The 13,330-nt window shown below is 40.5% G+C and overlaps 1 protein-coding gene across 11 annotated transcripts in view; it reads left to right on the top strand.

Moving 5' to 3' along the window:
* The window catches only part of AGBL1 (AGBL carboxypeptidase 1), an 822,820-nt gene that overhangs the window by 322,177 nt on the left and 487,313 nt on the right, over nt 1-13,330 (top strand). For all 11 annotated transcript variants that reach the window (XR_012127046.1, XM_073226990.1, XM_073226992.1 and 8 more), the window contains exon 19: nt 12,984-13,113. Coding sequence is in view for 10 of the 11 variants with exons in the window: in XM_073226990.1 (XP_073083091.1) it covers nt 12,984-13,113 (130 nt within the window). In the remaining variant the exon portion in view is untranslated. The remainder of the gene's footprint in view (nt 1-12,983; nt 13,114-13,330) is intronic.

Genomic DNA, 13,330 nt, shown 5'->3' with positions numbered 1-13,330 from the left:
ATTTGGGATTTCTTCTTGACCTATTGATTATTTAGAAGTACACTGTTTAATTTCCACATGTTTGTTAATTTCCGAAATTTCCCTTTGCTATAGATTTCAAATTTAACTTGCTTTTGGTCATAGAACATACCTTACACAATTTAAATCTTTCATATTGATTGAGACTTGTTTTATGGCTTATCATGTGGTCTATCCTGGAGTACACTTCATGTGCACTTGAGAAGAATAATGCATGTGCCATTGTTGGGCCAAGTGTTCTGCAGTTGTCTGAAGCCTAATGGGTGTATGGTGTTATGCAAGTCTTCTGTTTCCTTGTTTATCTTCTGTGTGGTTGTTCTATCCACTACTGGGGGTGAGGAATTGAAATCTCCAACTATTATTATTAAATTGTTTACTTCCCACTTTGTGTCTGTCAGTTTTTATTTAGTACATTGGAGTACTCTGTTATTAGGTGTATATATGTTTACAATACTTACGTCTTCTTAGTGGATTGACTCTATCATTACCTGGTATCCCGTTTTTGTTCCCTGTAACTTTTTGAGTTACACTTGATTTTGTCTGATAATAGTCTAGCCACTCAATCTCTTTGGACTAGTATTTGCATGGCATATCTTTTTCTGTCCTTTTACTTTGAAGTCATTATGTTTTTCAATCTAAAATAGATCTCATGTACAGTTTATAACTATAGCACTTCTTTCAAAATAAAGCTGTTCTGCTCATTTTTCTCTCTCAATTGAATGGTTTAATCTATTGACATATAATGTAATTACTGATAAGGGAGGATTTATATCTGCAATTTTGTTATTTGTTTCCTGTATTTCTCTGTCCTTTTTTGTTGTTTGTGCATTCTTCCATTACTGTCACATTTTATGTTAAATATTATCAAGTATGACATTTAAATTAATCTGTCATTGCTCTTATAATTGTTTTGAATTCTTTCCTAAGTGTTTGCCCTGGGGCTTATAATGAATATATTATTTATAATAATCTAGTTCAGATTAATACAAACTTAATTACAATAGCATACAGAATTTTACTGTTCTGTAACCTCATTTCCTACCCCTTTGTGCTATCAGACAAAGTACGTCTATGCAATGTATGCACATGAACACAGCTTATAATTATTTATGTAGGTTTTTTCAAATCATATATGAGAAAAAAGTGACAATAAAAATGTGTTTATGCTGTCCTTGATATTTACCTATAGGAGTTACCTCTGCCAGTGCTTCTATTCTTTCACGTGTGTTCTCATTATTGTCTCATCTCCTTTCATTTCAGCCTGAACGTCTTCCTTTAGAATTTCTCATAGGACAGATCATGTAGCAATATATTCTCTCCATTTTTGTTTATCTGGAACTGTCTTACTTGCTCCTTTATTTAAAGGATTGTTTTGCTAGATTCAGGATTCTTAGCTAGCAGTTTGAGTATATCATCCTATGGCCTTCTGGCCCCCACGGACTCTGATGAGAAATAAGTTTTCAATCTCATTGTGTATCTCTTGTATAGGATGAGTCACTTTTTCTATTGCTGCTTTCCTCATTTTCTTGATTTTTGACATTTTGATTATGATGTGTCTAAGTGTGGACTCTGAGGTACCTGTCCTAGAGTTTGATGAGTTTCTTGAATGTGTAGATTAGCATTTCTCATCAAATTTAAGAAGCTTCTGATCATTATTTCCTCAACTATTTCTTCTGCTTCTTTGTCTCTCTGTCTTTCTGCTCTTTCTAGGGCTCCTATGATGTGTATGGTGTTATCTTGATGATCTCAAAGACTTCTTAAAAATTCTGTGTTTTCTTTCTGTTCCTAAGACTGGATGATCTCAACTGAACTGTCTCAAGTTCATTGCATATTTCTTCTGTCTGCTCAGGTCTTCTGTTGAGCACTTCTAATTATTTTTTTTCTTTTCAGTTACTGAATTCAATCCTAGAAAATTCTATTTGGTTCTTTCTATGTACTTTCTGTCTCCTTATTGGTATGATATTGATATTTATATGATAATATCTGTTGAAACATGGTTGTCGTATTTTCCATTGGTTCTTCAGACCTGTTTTTCTTTGATTCTTTGAACATATTTATAATAGCTGATTTAAATCTTTGTCAGTAAGTCTCATATCTGAGCTTCCAATGGACAGTTTCTATGAATGGCTTTATTTCCTAAACATGGGCCATATTTTCCTATTTTTGTTCTTGTTGTTTCATTTTTGTTTTGTGTTGTGCATGCTCAAGTTTTTTGGGTGGACAGTAGAAATTTTAAATAGCATCATTTTGGAAATTCTGGAAATTAAGTCCTTCCCTTATGCCAGTGTTTGTTGTTTGTTTAGCAACCTTTTAAACTAATTCTGTAAAGTATTATTGTCATGTGTGGCCACTGAAATCTCTGCTTGGCTGGCTTCATGATTATTTAATGAGGTAGAGATTTTCTGAGTTGCCTGTGACTAATAAATCCTGTAACTTTTGCTGGGGGGCATGGGCAGGTTGGGGGCCTGCCTCCAACACTCACTCAGGTAGCTTATAACTCAGCTTTGCCCCTTACTTCCTGCTTCTGAATAGGTTAGTCAGAGGTGAGTACCCGGAGCCTTCGCAGGTTTTTCCTGAGCGTGCACACAGGCATGTGACCAGACCTGGCACACATACAATCCTATGCATTTCTACTCCCAGGAATAGGTTACCACTTTTCAAATGCCCCTGTGGACATTTCCTTCCCCAGCTTTTAGTTTTAAATTTTGTGATGAATCCATTGATTGTCCAACTGCTGCCCACTGTCTCCAAAAGCTGTGATATTCAGTAATTGCCTCTGCTTGTTTTTAACAAATGCCCCTGGGTAGAAGGCTGTTCCCACTTGAAAATCTTTGAGTTAGGGAAAATAAAGACCAGTACTTCTGATCCCTTTCGCCCGTGATCAGGAGACAGAGCTAACACGCATCTAATGGCTTTGCAGCAAAACAACCTTATCGAAGAGTCTTGACATACTAGCAAGACACCACTAATTAGATTTCACTTGCCATCTGTTACACCATCCTTGTCAAGGACCAGTAAAATGTAAATTTAGAACAGATGACAGAGTAAAAGGAGAAAGCAACACCTTCCTGATAACTGTGGTCACGCAATCTGGACCCTGTGGATGTGGGGCAGCAGTATCTAAAGGACTGCTTCCTGTCTTAGGCTAAAAGGATGGGTGTTGAATGGATAAATGTGAACTGTTGATTTCCTAAAGTCTTTTTTTTTTTTTTTGAGATTTTCTCATCTTGGAGGAAGAGTGAGGAAGAAGGTAAACAAGTATTTACATAGATTTTTTTTTCCTATGAAATATGATTTTGACAAGTATTCTCTTTGATAAGGAGATATAAAAGTTGTGTTAGCTATGTTGAGACTGTAGTGTATATTTTAGTTTAAATGATACAGGAGATCAAGATAACTTTTTTCTGGTCCGTGAGCCCCGGGTAGAAGGATATTTTGATTTCAGATATTACTCAAATGACTCCCTGAATAAAAGAGTGAAAACAAGCTATTCATGATAAGCCTGTCTGATTTTATTTTGGGGCTTAGTGGAAATAAGCTGAAGTAAAGTAACTTCCAATTTTTTTGTGCAATATCTTTGAGGGAGCTAGACCATCGAAAAGGATTGAATTTACTCCATCAGTAAAAATGATAGGGAACTGACCATTTCAGGGAAGGAACCATTAATACTATATCCATACTCAGCCATATCTACACTTTTTCTGAAAGTAAAAATATCCTAAGACCATGAAAACATACTTCGCAGAAACTAGAGATTGGAGAATTCATTCATTCATTCATCCATCCATCCATCCATCCATCCATCCATCCATCCATCCACTCATTATCTATTGATAAAGAGCCTCTGTGTGTCAGTGAATTGTTGTTTGTGCTGAGGATGCAGTAGTTGAGCACGGCAGGTAGAGTCTGTGTTATCACTGGGCCTCTATCTAGTGGGGCAGATAGAAAGTAAAAGTGGATATATACTAGACAGACAGAGAGTGCTAAGTGCAGTGAAGAAAATACTATAAGTGAGGGAATAAAGGATAACAGGGTTGGGTAGGATTGGAGAAGTTTCTCTCTTAAAAGATAATGTTTAAATACAAACTGGGATGGAAAGCCGTGGATATCTGCAAAGAGTCTTTCAGGTAGAGGGAACGGTAAATGCAAATACTCTGAGGGTGGCGTGTGCCTGAAACACACAGGAACTAGTGATCCTGGATCGAGTGAAGCCAGCCAGGGGACGGGAGAAAATAGAGTAGGACCTTCTAGATTGGATATCATTCTGAGTAATATTGGGAGTCGCTAGAGGATTTTGAGCAGAGAAATGATGAGTCTCAGGCTGTTGTGTGCAGAGAAGACTGTGAGGAAGGTGGCTAGTGGTGGTCTCCACTAGAAGCACACGAACTTTCCACCACCATATTTTCCTAAGAAAGTTCGGAGGTTGGAAAAACTGCGATGGATTTGCAGTGGTCCAATAATATCTCGAGAGAGGCAGGGCTTAAGAAGATTGTGGAAAGATGGGTAGACTAAGAAAGAGAGAGGAGAAAAGGATTGGACTTCAGACATGGTTTCATCAGCAGTTGAGAGGATTTGATAGTTGGAAGAGCACCAGCTGTTCTGGGAACAACTAGGAAACCTGGCTTGCTTGTAGCTGGGTTTGTGGCGGGTGGTAATAACATGCTAATTTGGGCTGGTGAACTGAGACATGCCTGTAGATCCTGAATGCCAGCCAAAGTAGGTTACACATCCGCCTTGAGGTGATGGAAAGCCACTGAAAGAATCTGAATATCATTTTGGAACTATTTTCACTTAGGAGAGAAACATTATTAGAGCTAAGAGATGAGAAAACCAGGTATGAGGGGGTTGCTGTAATTCAAATATAAGGTTACAAATGTTGGACAACTTTTTTCCTTATGAGTCTGTTGGAAAGAATAAAACCATATAGCCCACGCCCCCCTAGACTCCTCTCTCCTGTATTTGTGTATCTTTCTCTCTCTCTCTCTTTCTCTTTTCCTTTCGAAGTCTTTATCTATAACAAGGATTTCTAAACAAGAAAATCACCTTGGATAGAGATCATGTGTCCAATTTTTTTATTTTCACATGTCAAATGTGGGCCAGGCAAAACTGAGGAACTTACCTAAGATCTCATGTTAGCAAATGGAAAAGCCAAGACTAAACTTGATTTGTTTTCTGACTTTCTCTTCACACATGTGCTGTCATTCCTGTCTTTCCACTTTCTCCTGCCAGGACTTCAAGGAAAAGGAACTCCAGATTTCCCAGATGATTCTATCCTTTCTTTACCTGAGGTGATATCAGTGGTCAGTATTGCTTTGGGGATGAGGTGAATGTTTTCTAGCTACTGAAACCCCCAATCACCAAATATTATTTTTCTACATCTGTGTTCCTTGTCCCAAGAGATTCATCTGGAGTTTATTATTCATCAGAGTTAAACATACTGCCAACCTCTGGAGACAGCAGAGAATCACCTTTCTAGTTACCTGGACTACCAAGCAGGGAAGGTAAAAGTTATGACTCTCTAGGGACACCTTTTGGCTTAATGACCTCATCAGGGAGATGTAAATGTCTGGTCTGCTTTCTGGTCCATAAGGAAAAATCGCCTTAATATTTAGGAAGCCTCTGAGGCATAGGAAAGAGGAAGTAAGTGAAGAGCTATGAATTCTTTCCTTGCAGAAGAGAAACATGGGGTGCTGTTTGGTCTTATGTCCACTGAAGAACCCTAATTCCTGAGCTGCTCTGGCATAGCTCAGCTGTAGACTTCTTTGCCAAGTCTTGCACTTGGGATAAGAGAATGGAGCTCTTGCTGCAACTTCATATAAGAGATAATTTTTATTTTTCTCAGTGGTAATGGTTTTGAACTTTGCCTGGAATTTTTTTTCCTAAGGGTCTCTCTCTAATGAAGAGAGTACAGTAACTTTTAATCCAAAGCAGATTGCCAAAATAGAGAGAGATTATATGAAAAAAAATCAATCTCCCATCATCAAACCTGTTAAACTGACAGTAAAAACAACAAAAACAACAAAAAACCAGTCGCAGTTTTAATTTAGATATTGGCTGCCCAGGGAAGAAATATTCTGACATTAGTAGAATGGGGAGTTGGGTTTCATTTATGTCCTAGATAATGATGAATTAGTTGCCTAGAATGTGCTGGTCACAGACGGGTTGGTTCTGAGAAATTAATGGAACAAAGGTGGATACAGTATCTGCCTTGAGCTGCCATTCAATGAGAATCTCCAGAATGTAAATTCCTAGTAGGGCCTGTTCACTGCTATATTCCTCAGGATAAGAATAGCTAACACACAGTAGGTGCTGAACCATAAACAGATTTGGTGAATTAATAAATAACATAAATACTTTTGTCTTTTGCACCAAATTTTATACCTTGCACTGACTTGTTAAGTATGAAGTATCCATCAATCCTTATTTTCCTGATTGGCAGGAGGAAGTGTTATATTATTTTAAAGGATTTTTTCTCTTTTTTAACATTATGGAGATAGTCATTAGTTTCTGACTTAAAGAAATCTTAACAATTTTCCATTCTGACCACTTTGTGCAAAGATTATTAATGGATTTAAAATTTCAAAAATGAAATAAACAGTTCTTACATCTGGTAAATATTTTGTGGTCCAAAATGTTGGCCAGTTGCAATAGGCGACTTCAAGGGCATATCAGCTGCCTGGTATCAGAACTGCTGACACAGGCTGAGATTTCCTGGTTTGGCAGATTCCTTGCAGAGCATTGTGACCTCAAGACATAGTTTTGGAGACTTCGACCTTAGAGTATCAAATATGTCAGTGGGAGTGACACCTTTTCGGAATGAGTCAGCTAGGTATGGGTGCAAGTGCTATATAGAACTATATAGAACTGGTTATATATTCTTGACTTATAGAAGTGGTAGTATAAAGGTCACACTATTTTTTCCAAGCTGGCCCAGCACCTAATCAGGTCTGGCCTGATATCGGCTGAACTTGTCTTCTATTATATCTTTCTATTTCTTCCATCAGATTGATTATGAAATCAGACTTGTCAAAACAACTTAGAGAAAAACATATTTTCATCTTAATTCTATATTGGTTCTCAAATTAAAATATGGGGGGGGGGGCGGGTTCTCCCCAAACTTTTGTTCCTGGCTGAGATGCTAGAGATTCTAAACAGCCTGTGTTCTAGGTTCCTGAGAGTGTGGTGTTGGTGAAGTCCTCTGTCAAGCACTGGTCTCCTTTCTGAGTGTTCATTTTCTTTCACTAAACAGTGTTTCTCCCACTAAATGTGCACACACATTCCCTGGGCATCTTGTTAACATGCAGATTCTAGGGAACACCTAAGGTCCTGCATGTCTAACAGGCTTCCCCCCTGAGGCCGATGCTGCAGGTTGCTGACCATACTTTGAGAAACAAGAGCATAAAGAACAAGTAGTTTAGCTTCCAACAGACCTAAGGTCAAGTGTCGACTCAGGGTCAAGCACTGAACAAAGCTGACATTTGAGCTCAGGTTGGTTCCAGTGGTCCATCTTTTAATGATTTCACTTTTCCTTACCTGGAACCTGGGGTGATCAGTCTTCTAGTGACACACTTCTGGGTTCTTGGAGGTGTTGGGGGACACCTGGGTTTGGTCTCTTCCATTTCCTTTCTCTCTAGATTATTGACTGTCTGAGCATTTTGTGTGACAAAAACAGTCTGAATATTATAATATATCCCCGGCAGCCCCAACTGTTTTTAGCTTTACAACAACGATGGCTTAAGATGAAGCTGATTTTTACTTTTCCTCCTTTTCTCCGTCCACGTAATGCTTATTTGGAAAGCTCCAGGGGCAGGGTCTGGCTGATACGCCCCATGCTGTTCTGTCGTGTTCTGGAAGCTTCCGTGCCTTGCCTTACCTTTATGAATGTTCCGCTCCTGCATCTGAGCTGCGTCTTGTTCTGAGGATGTGCAGTGAATGGCAAAGCTGCTTGCTAAACCTCAGCGTCACTGTCTCTTTAGAGTTCGGCTTGCTGTGCCAAGAGCACTGTGATTATCAAGCACATTTCTCCATCTCCCCATTTATCAGTCAAGGATGGATGGGGGCATTTTTGACTCATTTCATTGTCTGACTGAACCTTTACAGATTCTGTGTTAGGTAGTGACTCACTTGTCCTCCTTCTCTGAGTTGTGGTCCTTGGTTATATCTCTTGTTTCCCAGTCTCTGGCTAAGGCAACCCTGTTCTGAGCAGATACATAACATCCACAGCTAACGTTACAAGAATGCTTCCCAGTGGCACCATTTCCCTTTAGGCTATCGGGCCTTTAAGGCTATTTTCCCCTCGGATACCCTGTCCTGAGGAAGGGACACCATGTGATGGGTGGCTTCTGTTCAGTGACTGCTGATGCGCTGTTTGATCGTTTCAGCTATGATGGTTTTGTTTGGTTATAAAATGACCATATTTTCAGGAGATCAGAGACTTTTTTTTTTTTTTTTGAGAGGGCATCTCTCATATTTATTGATCAAATGGTTGTTAACAACAATAAAATTCAGTATAGGGGGGTCAACGCTCAATGTACAATCATTAATCCATCTCAAGCCTAATTCTCGTCAGTCTCCAATCTTCTGAAGCATAACGAACAAGTTCTTACATGGTGAACAAATTCTTACATAGTGAATAAATTCTTACATGGTGAACAGTACAAGGGCATTCATCACAGAAATTTTTGGTTTTGATCATGCAATATGACCTATAAACAATCAGGTCAAATATGAATATTCGTTTGATTTTTGTACTTGATTTATATGTTGATCCCACATTTCTCCTATTGTTATTATTATTTTTATTTTTAATAAAATGCTGAAGTGGTAGGTAGATGCAAGATAAAGGTAGAAAACATAGTTTAGTGCTGTAAGAAGGCAAATGTAGATGATCAGATGATCAGGTGTGTGCCTATGGACTAAGTATTAATCCAGGCTAGACAAGGGCAGCAAGACATCCACGGATGCAGAAGATTTCTCGATCAGAGACTTTTTTTAAGGGAAGAAATACATTGTACCAAAAACTGTATGTGTAGGTCTTCCTAGACGGGCTGTAAGCACCTAGAGGGAGTGCACAGGTGTGTGTACAGCAATCAGAGGTAAACACCGGGAGTGTAGGTGCCTGGGGATGGGGCAGGGGGCATGCCCTTCCTAAAACATTCAAAGCCAGCCTAAAACAGGCCCAATTCTGGACCCAGACCCTAACATTGAAACAGCCTTTAGACTTTGGGATCTAGCATTAAGGGGACTACCTGTCTCAGTTTGTTAAGGACTGAGGGGTTTTTGGGATGCAGGGATTTCGAGGCTAAAACTGCAATATTCCTGAACAATCCAGATGATTGGTCACCCTAAATCTAGCACACTTACTCCCTAGAAGCTTTATCTTAAACCAGACTGTAATTAAACTAACCCCCCACCCCCCTTTTTATTCTTAATGAAGAATACTAGCTGGATCAAGTGACTTTGGATCACCTGGGAAAACCAAAAGTATTTTTTTTTTCCTCTGTAAATTTGCAGTTTTCAGTGGGGAAAAAAATAGCAATGTTCAACATTTCATTCTTCTTGTACGCAAAGCAGGACTTCAAACTCTATTTGAGGGATGACCCCTTTTCAGAAATTAGAGGCACTGAATATACTGCCAGCCAGTCATAGCTGTCCATCTGCTAATTCACTCCACACAGAGGGAGCAGCTGTCATTGCAGAAACGTTACAGTCGATAACAAAGTAGGCTGTATTTCATCTTCACATGCTTAAAACAAATCTCGGGAAAGAACGGCAGCAGTTTCTCTGGCTGCGTGGATCTCCGATATTATTAACACAAAATGCCAAATGGATTTTTGGAGATTGGAAGCAAAATGGATTTGCTTTAAAAGGAAAAGCGCTCGAGTGAGGTGTAATATATGTTGAGTCATGTGCAAGTCTGTAGATGTGGGAACTGCTGTAGGAATGGGCACACGCAGAGATACAAAGTCATACCCACGCGCAGAGCCCTGAACACAAGTACAAACGTGGGCTCCCCAAGTCCACCCACCTGTGCACACCAAATGGGTTCGCTGTTGAGTCGTCTCCGGCAGAACAAGCAAAATTCGCCCCCATCTAGCAGCCTCCCTAAGTCTTACAGCCCGAAGTCTGATCAGCAGTTTGTACTGTTTCCTTGCATGTTGTTCATAGATGAATTATTTTCTTGTCAATTCCATTCCTTCCATCCTTAAGTGTGCCCAAGTCTGTTGGTACTTAAAACTGACCGCAGCCTCTCACTTTGGGTTCCCAGCCAAGATTCTTCCCCCTTTCAATCAACCTGCCTCTAGCTCCCCGATTATTCCTCATAAGGAAGAAAGACTAGGATGAGCTAAGGAACCAATGATCCCCGTCTGATAATTGGTGCTGTGCACCCCTGAGCATTAAAAATGTGGAGCAAGATGTAGAAACAGGTGTCGGTGGGGATGTGCAGGTGGATGGAGGTGAGGGTGTGACATGCACATAGACACGGGTGCAGACAGAGCAATACAGATATTTCTCCATGGAGATACCTAAAATAGATATCATTTCATTTGATCCTCAAATAGTCCTGGGAGGTAGGTCAGGCTTACCGACATTTTTTTGCATATGAGAATACTGGCTCTCAAAGAGGTGCTGGATTCCCCATCTGGTGGCTGAACTGAGAATTGAGGGTATAACTTCTTAACCGAAATTCAGGTTTATTCCGACTGCAGCACAAAACTTCATTTTTTCACCCTGTTTTTTGGGAATTGTAACCTAGAATGGTGTATCTGCTCTGTGGTAACCTGTGAGCTTTTCCTATGCAGGCATTGCCCCTGAACTTGGTCTCCACAGAGCCTATGGAAAGAAGAGGTCAAGAGCCCTGACAGAATTGCTGGCTGTTACGCACATATAATGCCCACCTTTTCATTCACACGAACAGAACTGCTTTTCAGGGACCTTCACTGATTCACTCCTTTGCATCGTACAAGAAAATACAAATCCCCAGTGTTCCTGAGAATCCAGGTCAGACAAGGGGAGTCACAGAGCAGTTGAAGAGAGTCCCAGGGCTCTGGAATATTGTGCCTTCAAGCACCTTTATTTGGGAAAAGAAATTCATTAAAACCCAGCAAATGTGCTCAGGAGCAAGTCTGGGATGCCCGCTTCAATCCATTGCTGTCAGCGTTCAAGATTTTCTGTATATTTTACCTTCATCCTTGGTTACCAGGCAGAATAGATAAACTCTATTTCTAGAAATCAGTACTGCTAAAAAGAGGAAGGGAGAAAAAAAAAAAACTAGCAAGGAAAGAACAAAAAAACCCAGAAAGGATGATGATAAAACACCTACCATTTCTCAAGTCAAAATATTGTAATGGTGAAATGGGGATAAATGACTAATCTACAGATTTTCAGTTTTCAGTGAGCTGTAAGAGGGGTTTAACAAGAAGCAGGAAACTAATATTTAAAGATAATTTCAGAAACATGAAGATGAGAACTGGTGAAAGGAGGAGGTTGCACCTTTTTCTTCTACCTCCAAGATTTATTGAAAATAGTGGCTTTTTAAAAAATGTAAAATGTAACTGATTCTACATCTAAATGCTGGTGCATTTATTCATTCCAAATTATTTACTGAGTGCCAACTCTGACACAGTCGCTGCATTGGCGTTTTGACAGTAACAAAGAGACGGTTCTGCTCCCAGGGAGCTTACTGTCTAACGGGGAAAGGAAGAGATGTAAAGGGATGAATGAATGAGTGAATGAATGAATCAATCAAATCCACTCAAAATGGTTTTATAAGAGCTCTAGTTAAGGGGGATTCTGTATGCTTTTGCAACTAATAGCAGAATGGAATGGCCTGGGAATCCGCGAACATTTCCTTGTAGGGCTGAGCCCCTGAAAGTTGCAAGGAAGGGATGGAGTTGTGGGGCAATCTGGCAAAGAGACCACAAGTGCAGTTGCTTGGAGGGAACTGTGGTTAATTGGATGGAGCTGGAATGGAGAGGGCAGGGGCGGTGGGAGGGGTGGGGTAGGGTACCAGCTTGGGCGTGTGGGGGGCACCAGTTAATGGAGATGCTCCCTCAAATCTGTGGCACTTCGCCTGTTAGGTCTATCGAGTAAATAATGTCTTAGCAGGATTCCGCTGAGCATGGGCTGGACTTGGTAATCTCGGGCGCTCTGTTAGGATGACCTTACTGGATAGCTCCACGCCTCAGTTTTGCTTCCCTCTGAATTGTAGCCATGGCCAATCAGCTGTGTCACTTTTGTAAAGCAACTTGATACTTTCAAATGTGAACATCTCCATTTCCCAAATGAGGGGATGTAGGATTTTGAGCTAATTTCTAATGCTAATATTCCATGGTGATGTCCTTGAAAAATACACTCGGCCTCTCTGGGTCAGTGGTCAAGCTTTCTGTGTCAGCTATGGGTGGGGAGGAGGCCATGCCATGGGACAGAGAGCCTTGGGCCTCCTCAGAGGCAGACAGACTGGCATGAAAAGCCTAGCTCTTAGTTATGCGATCTGGGGCCATTTATTTAATCATTCCTTAGTTTCAGTCTCTTCTTTGGGGTACAATAAGAGTTATGGGGCCAGTTGAAACTATCACATACAACACACCCAGCATGACAGATTGAGCTCAACTCAATTATTTGTAGAATTGAAGATGCCAGAGCCTAGAGAAATTTACTGAATTTTCTCTCTGTGGATGCATATACTGGGGAACCACATTTCCCAAACTTTGTCTTAAAACTCTGATAAGCCAATTTCAAGTCAAATACGCTTTCCAGTTCTTCTGAGGGCTGAGAATAATCAGAGTCTGGAAGCTTTAAGGACAGATCTGCAGATTTCTGGACGCCTGCCGTTGGTGCCAATTGGGCAGAAGTCAGAGAGAGGGAAGAGTTGGAGTCATTACTTTGTTTGTCTTTCAGGCTTTGTTTCCTCAAGTTATTTTCTTCTAAATGTATATTTATGTGCTTGCTGTTTGTTCTTGCAGTCACAGATGCTCCCTGAGAGGGGAAGATTTGAACAGACAGTGGCTCGCTCCCAGTGCCCATCTCCAGCCGACTATCTATCACGCCAAAGGACTTCTCTCCTACCTGAGAAGCGTGGGCCGGAGTCCCACGGTGAGTTACTTCCTTCTGCCTCCAGGCCCTTGGCTGGTTCCTTCCACCTTCTAGGAGGTGGAATACTTTCTGTCAAGGTGAGAAAACCAGACACAAGCCAAAGACCAGTGCGTGACAAGGTGACAAGCTCTAATGGAGGGTGTATCCGTTTCCTTGGGCTGCCATAACCAATATCCAAACTGGGTGACTTTAAACAACAGAAACATAGCCTCTCACA

The sequence above is a fragment of the Manis javanica genome, chromosome 18 (assembly GCF_040802235.1).
Source record: "Manis javanica isolate MJ-LG chromosome 18, MJ_LKY, whole genome shotgun sequence".
In the NCBI taxonomy this organism is placed as follows: Eukaryota; Metazoa; Chordata; class Mammalia; order Pholidota; family Manidae; genus Manis; species Manis javanica.
This window is presented reverse-complemented; position numbering and strand designations above follow the sequence as displayed.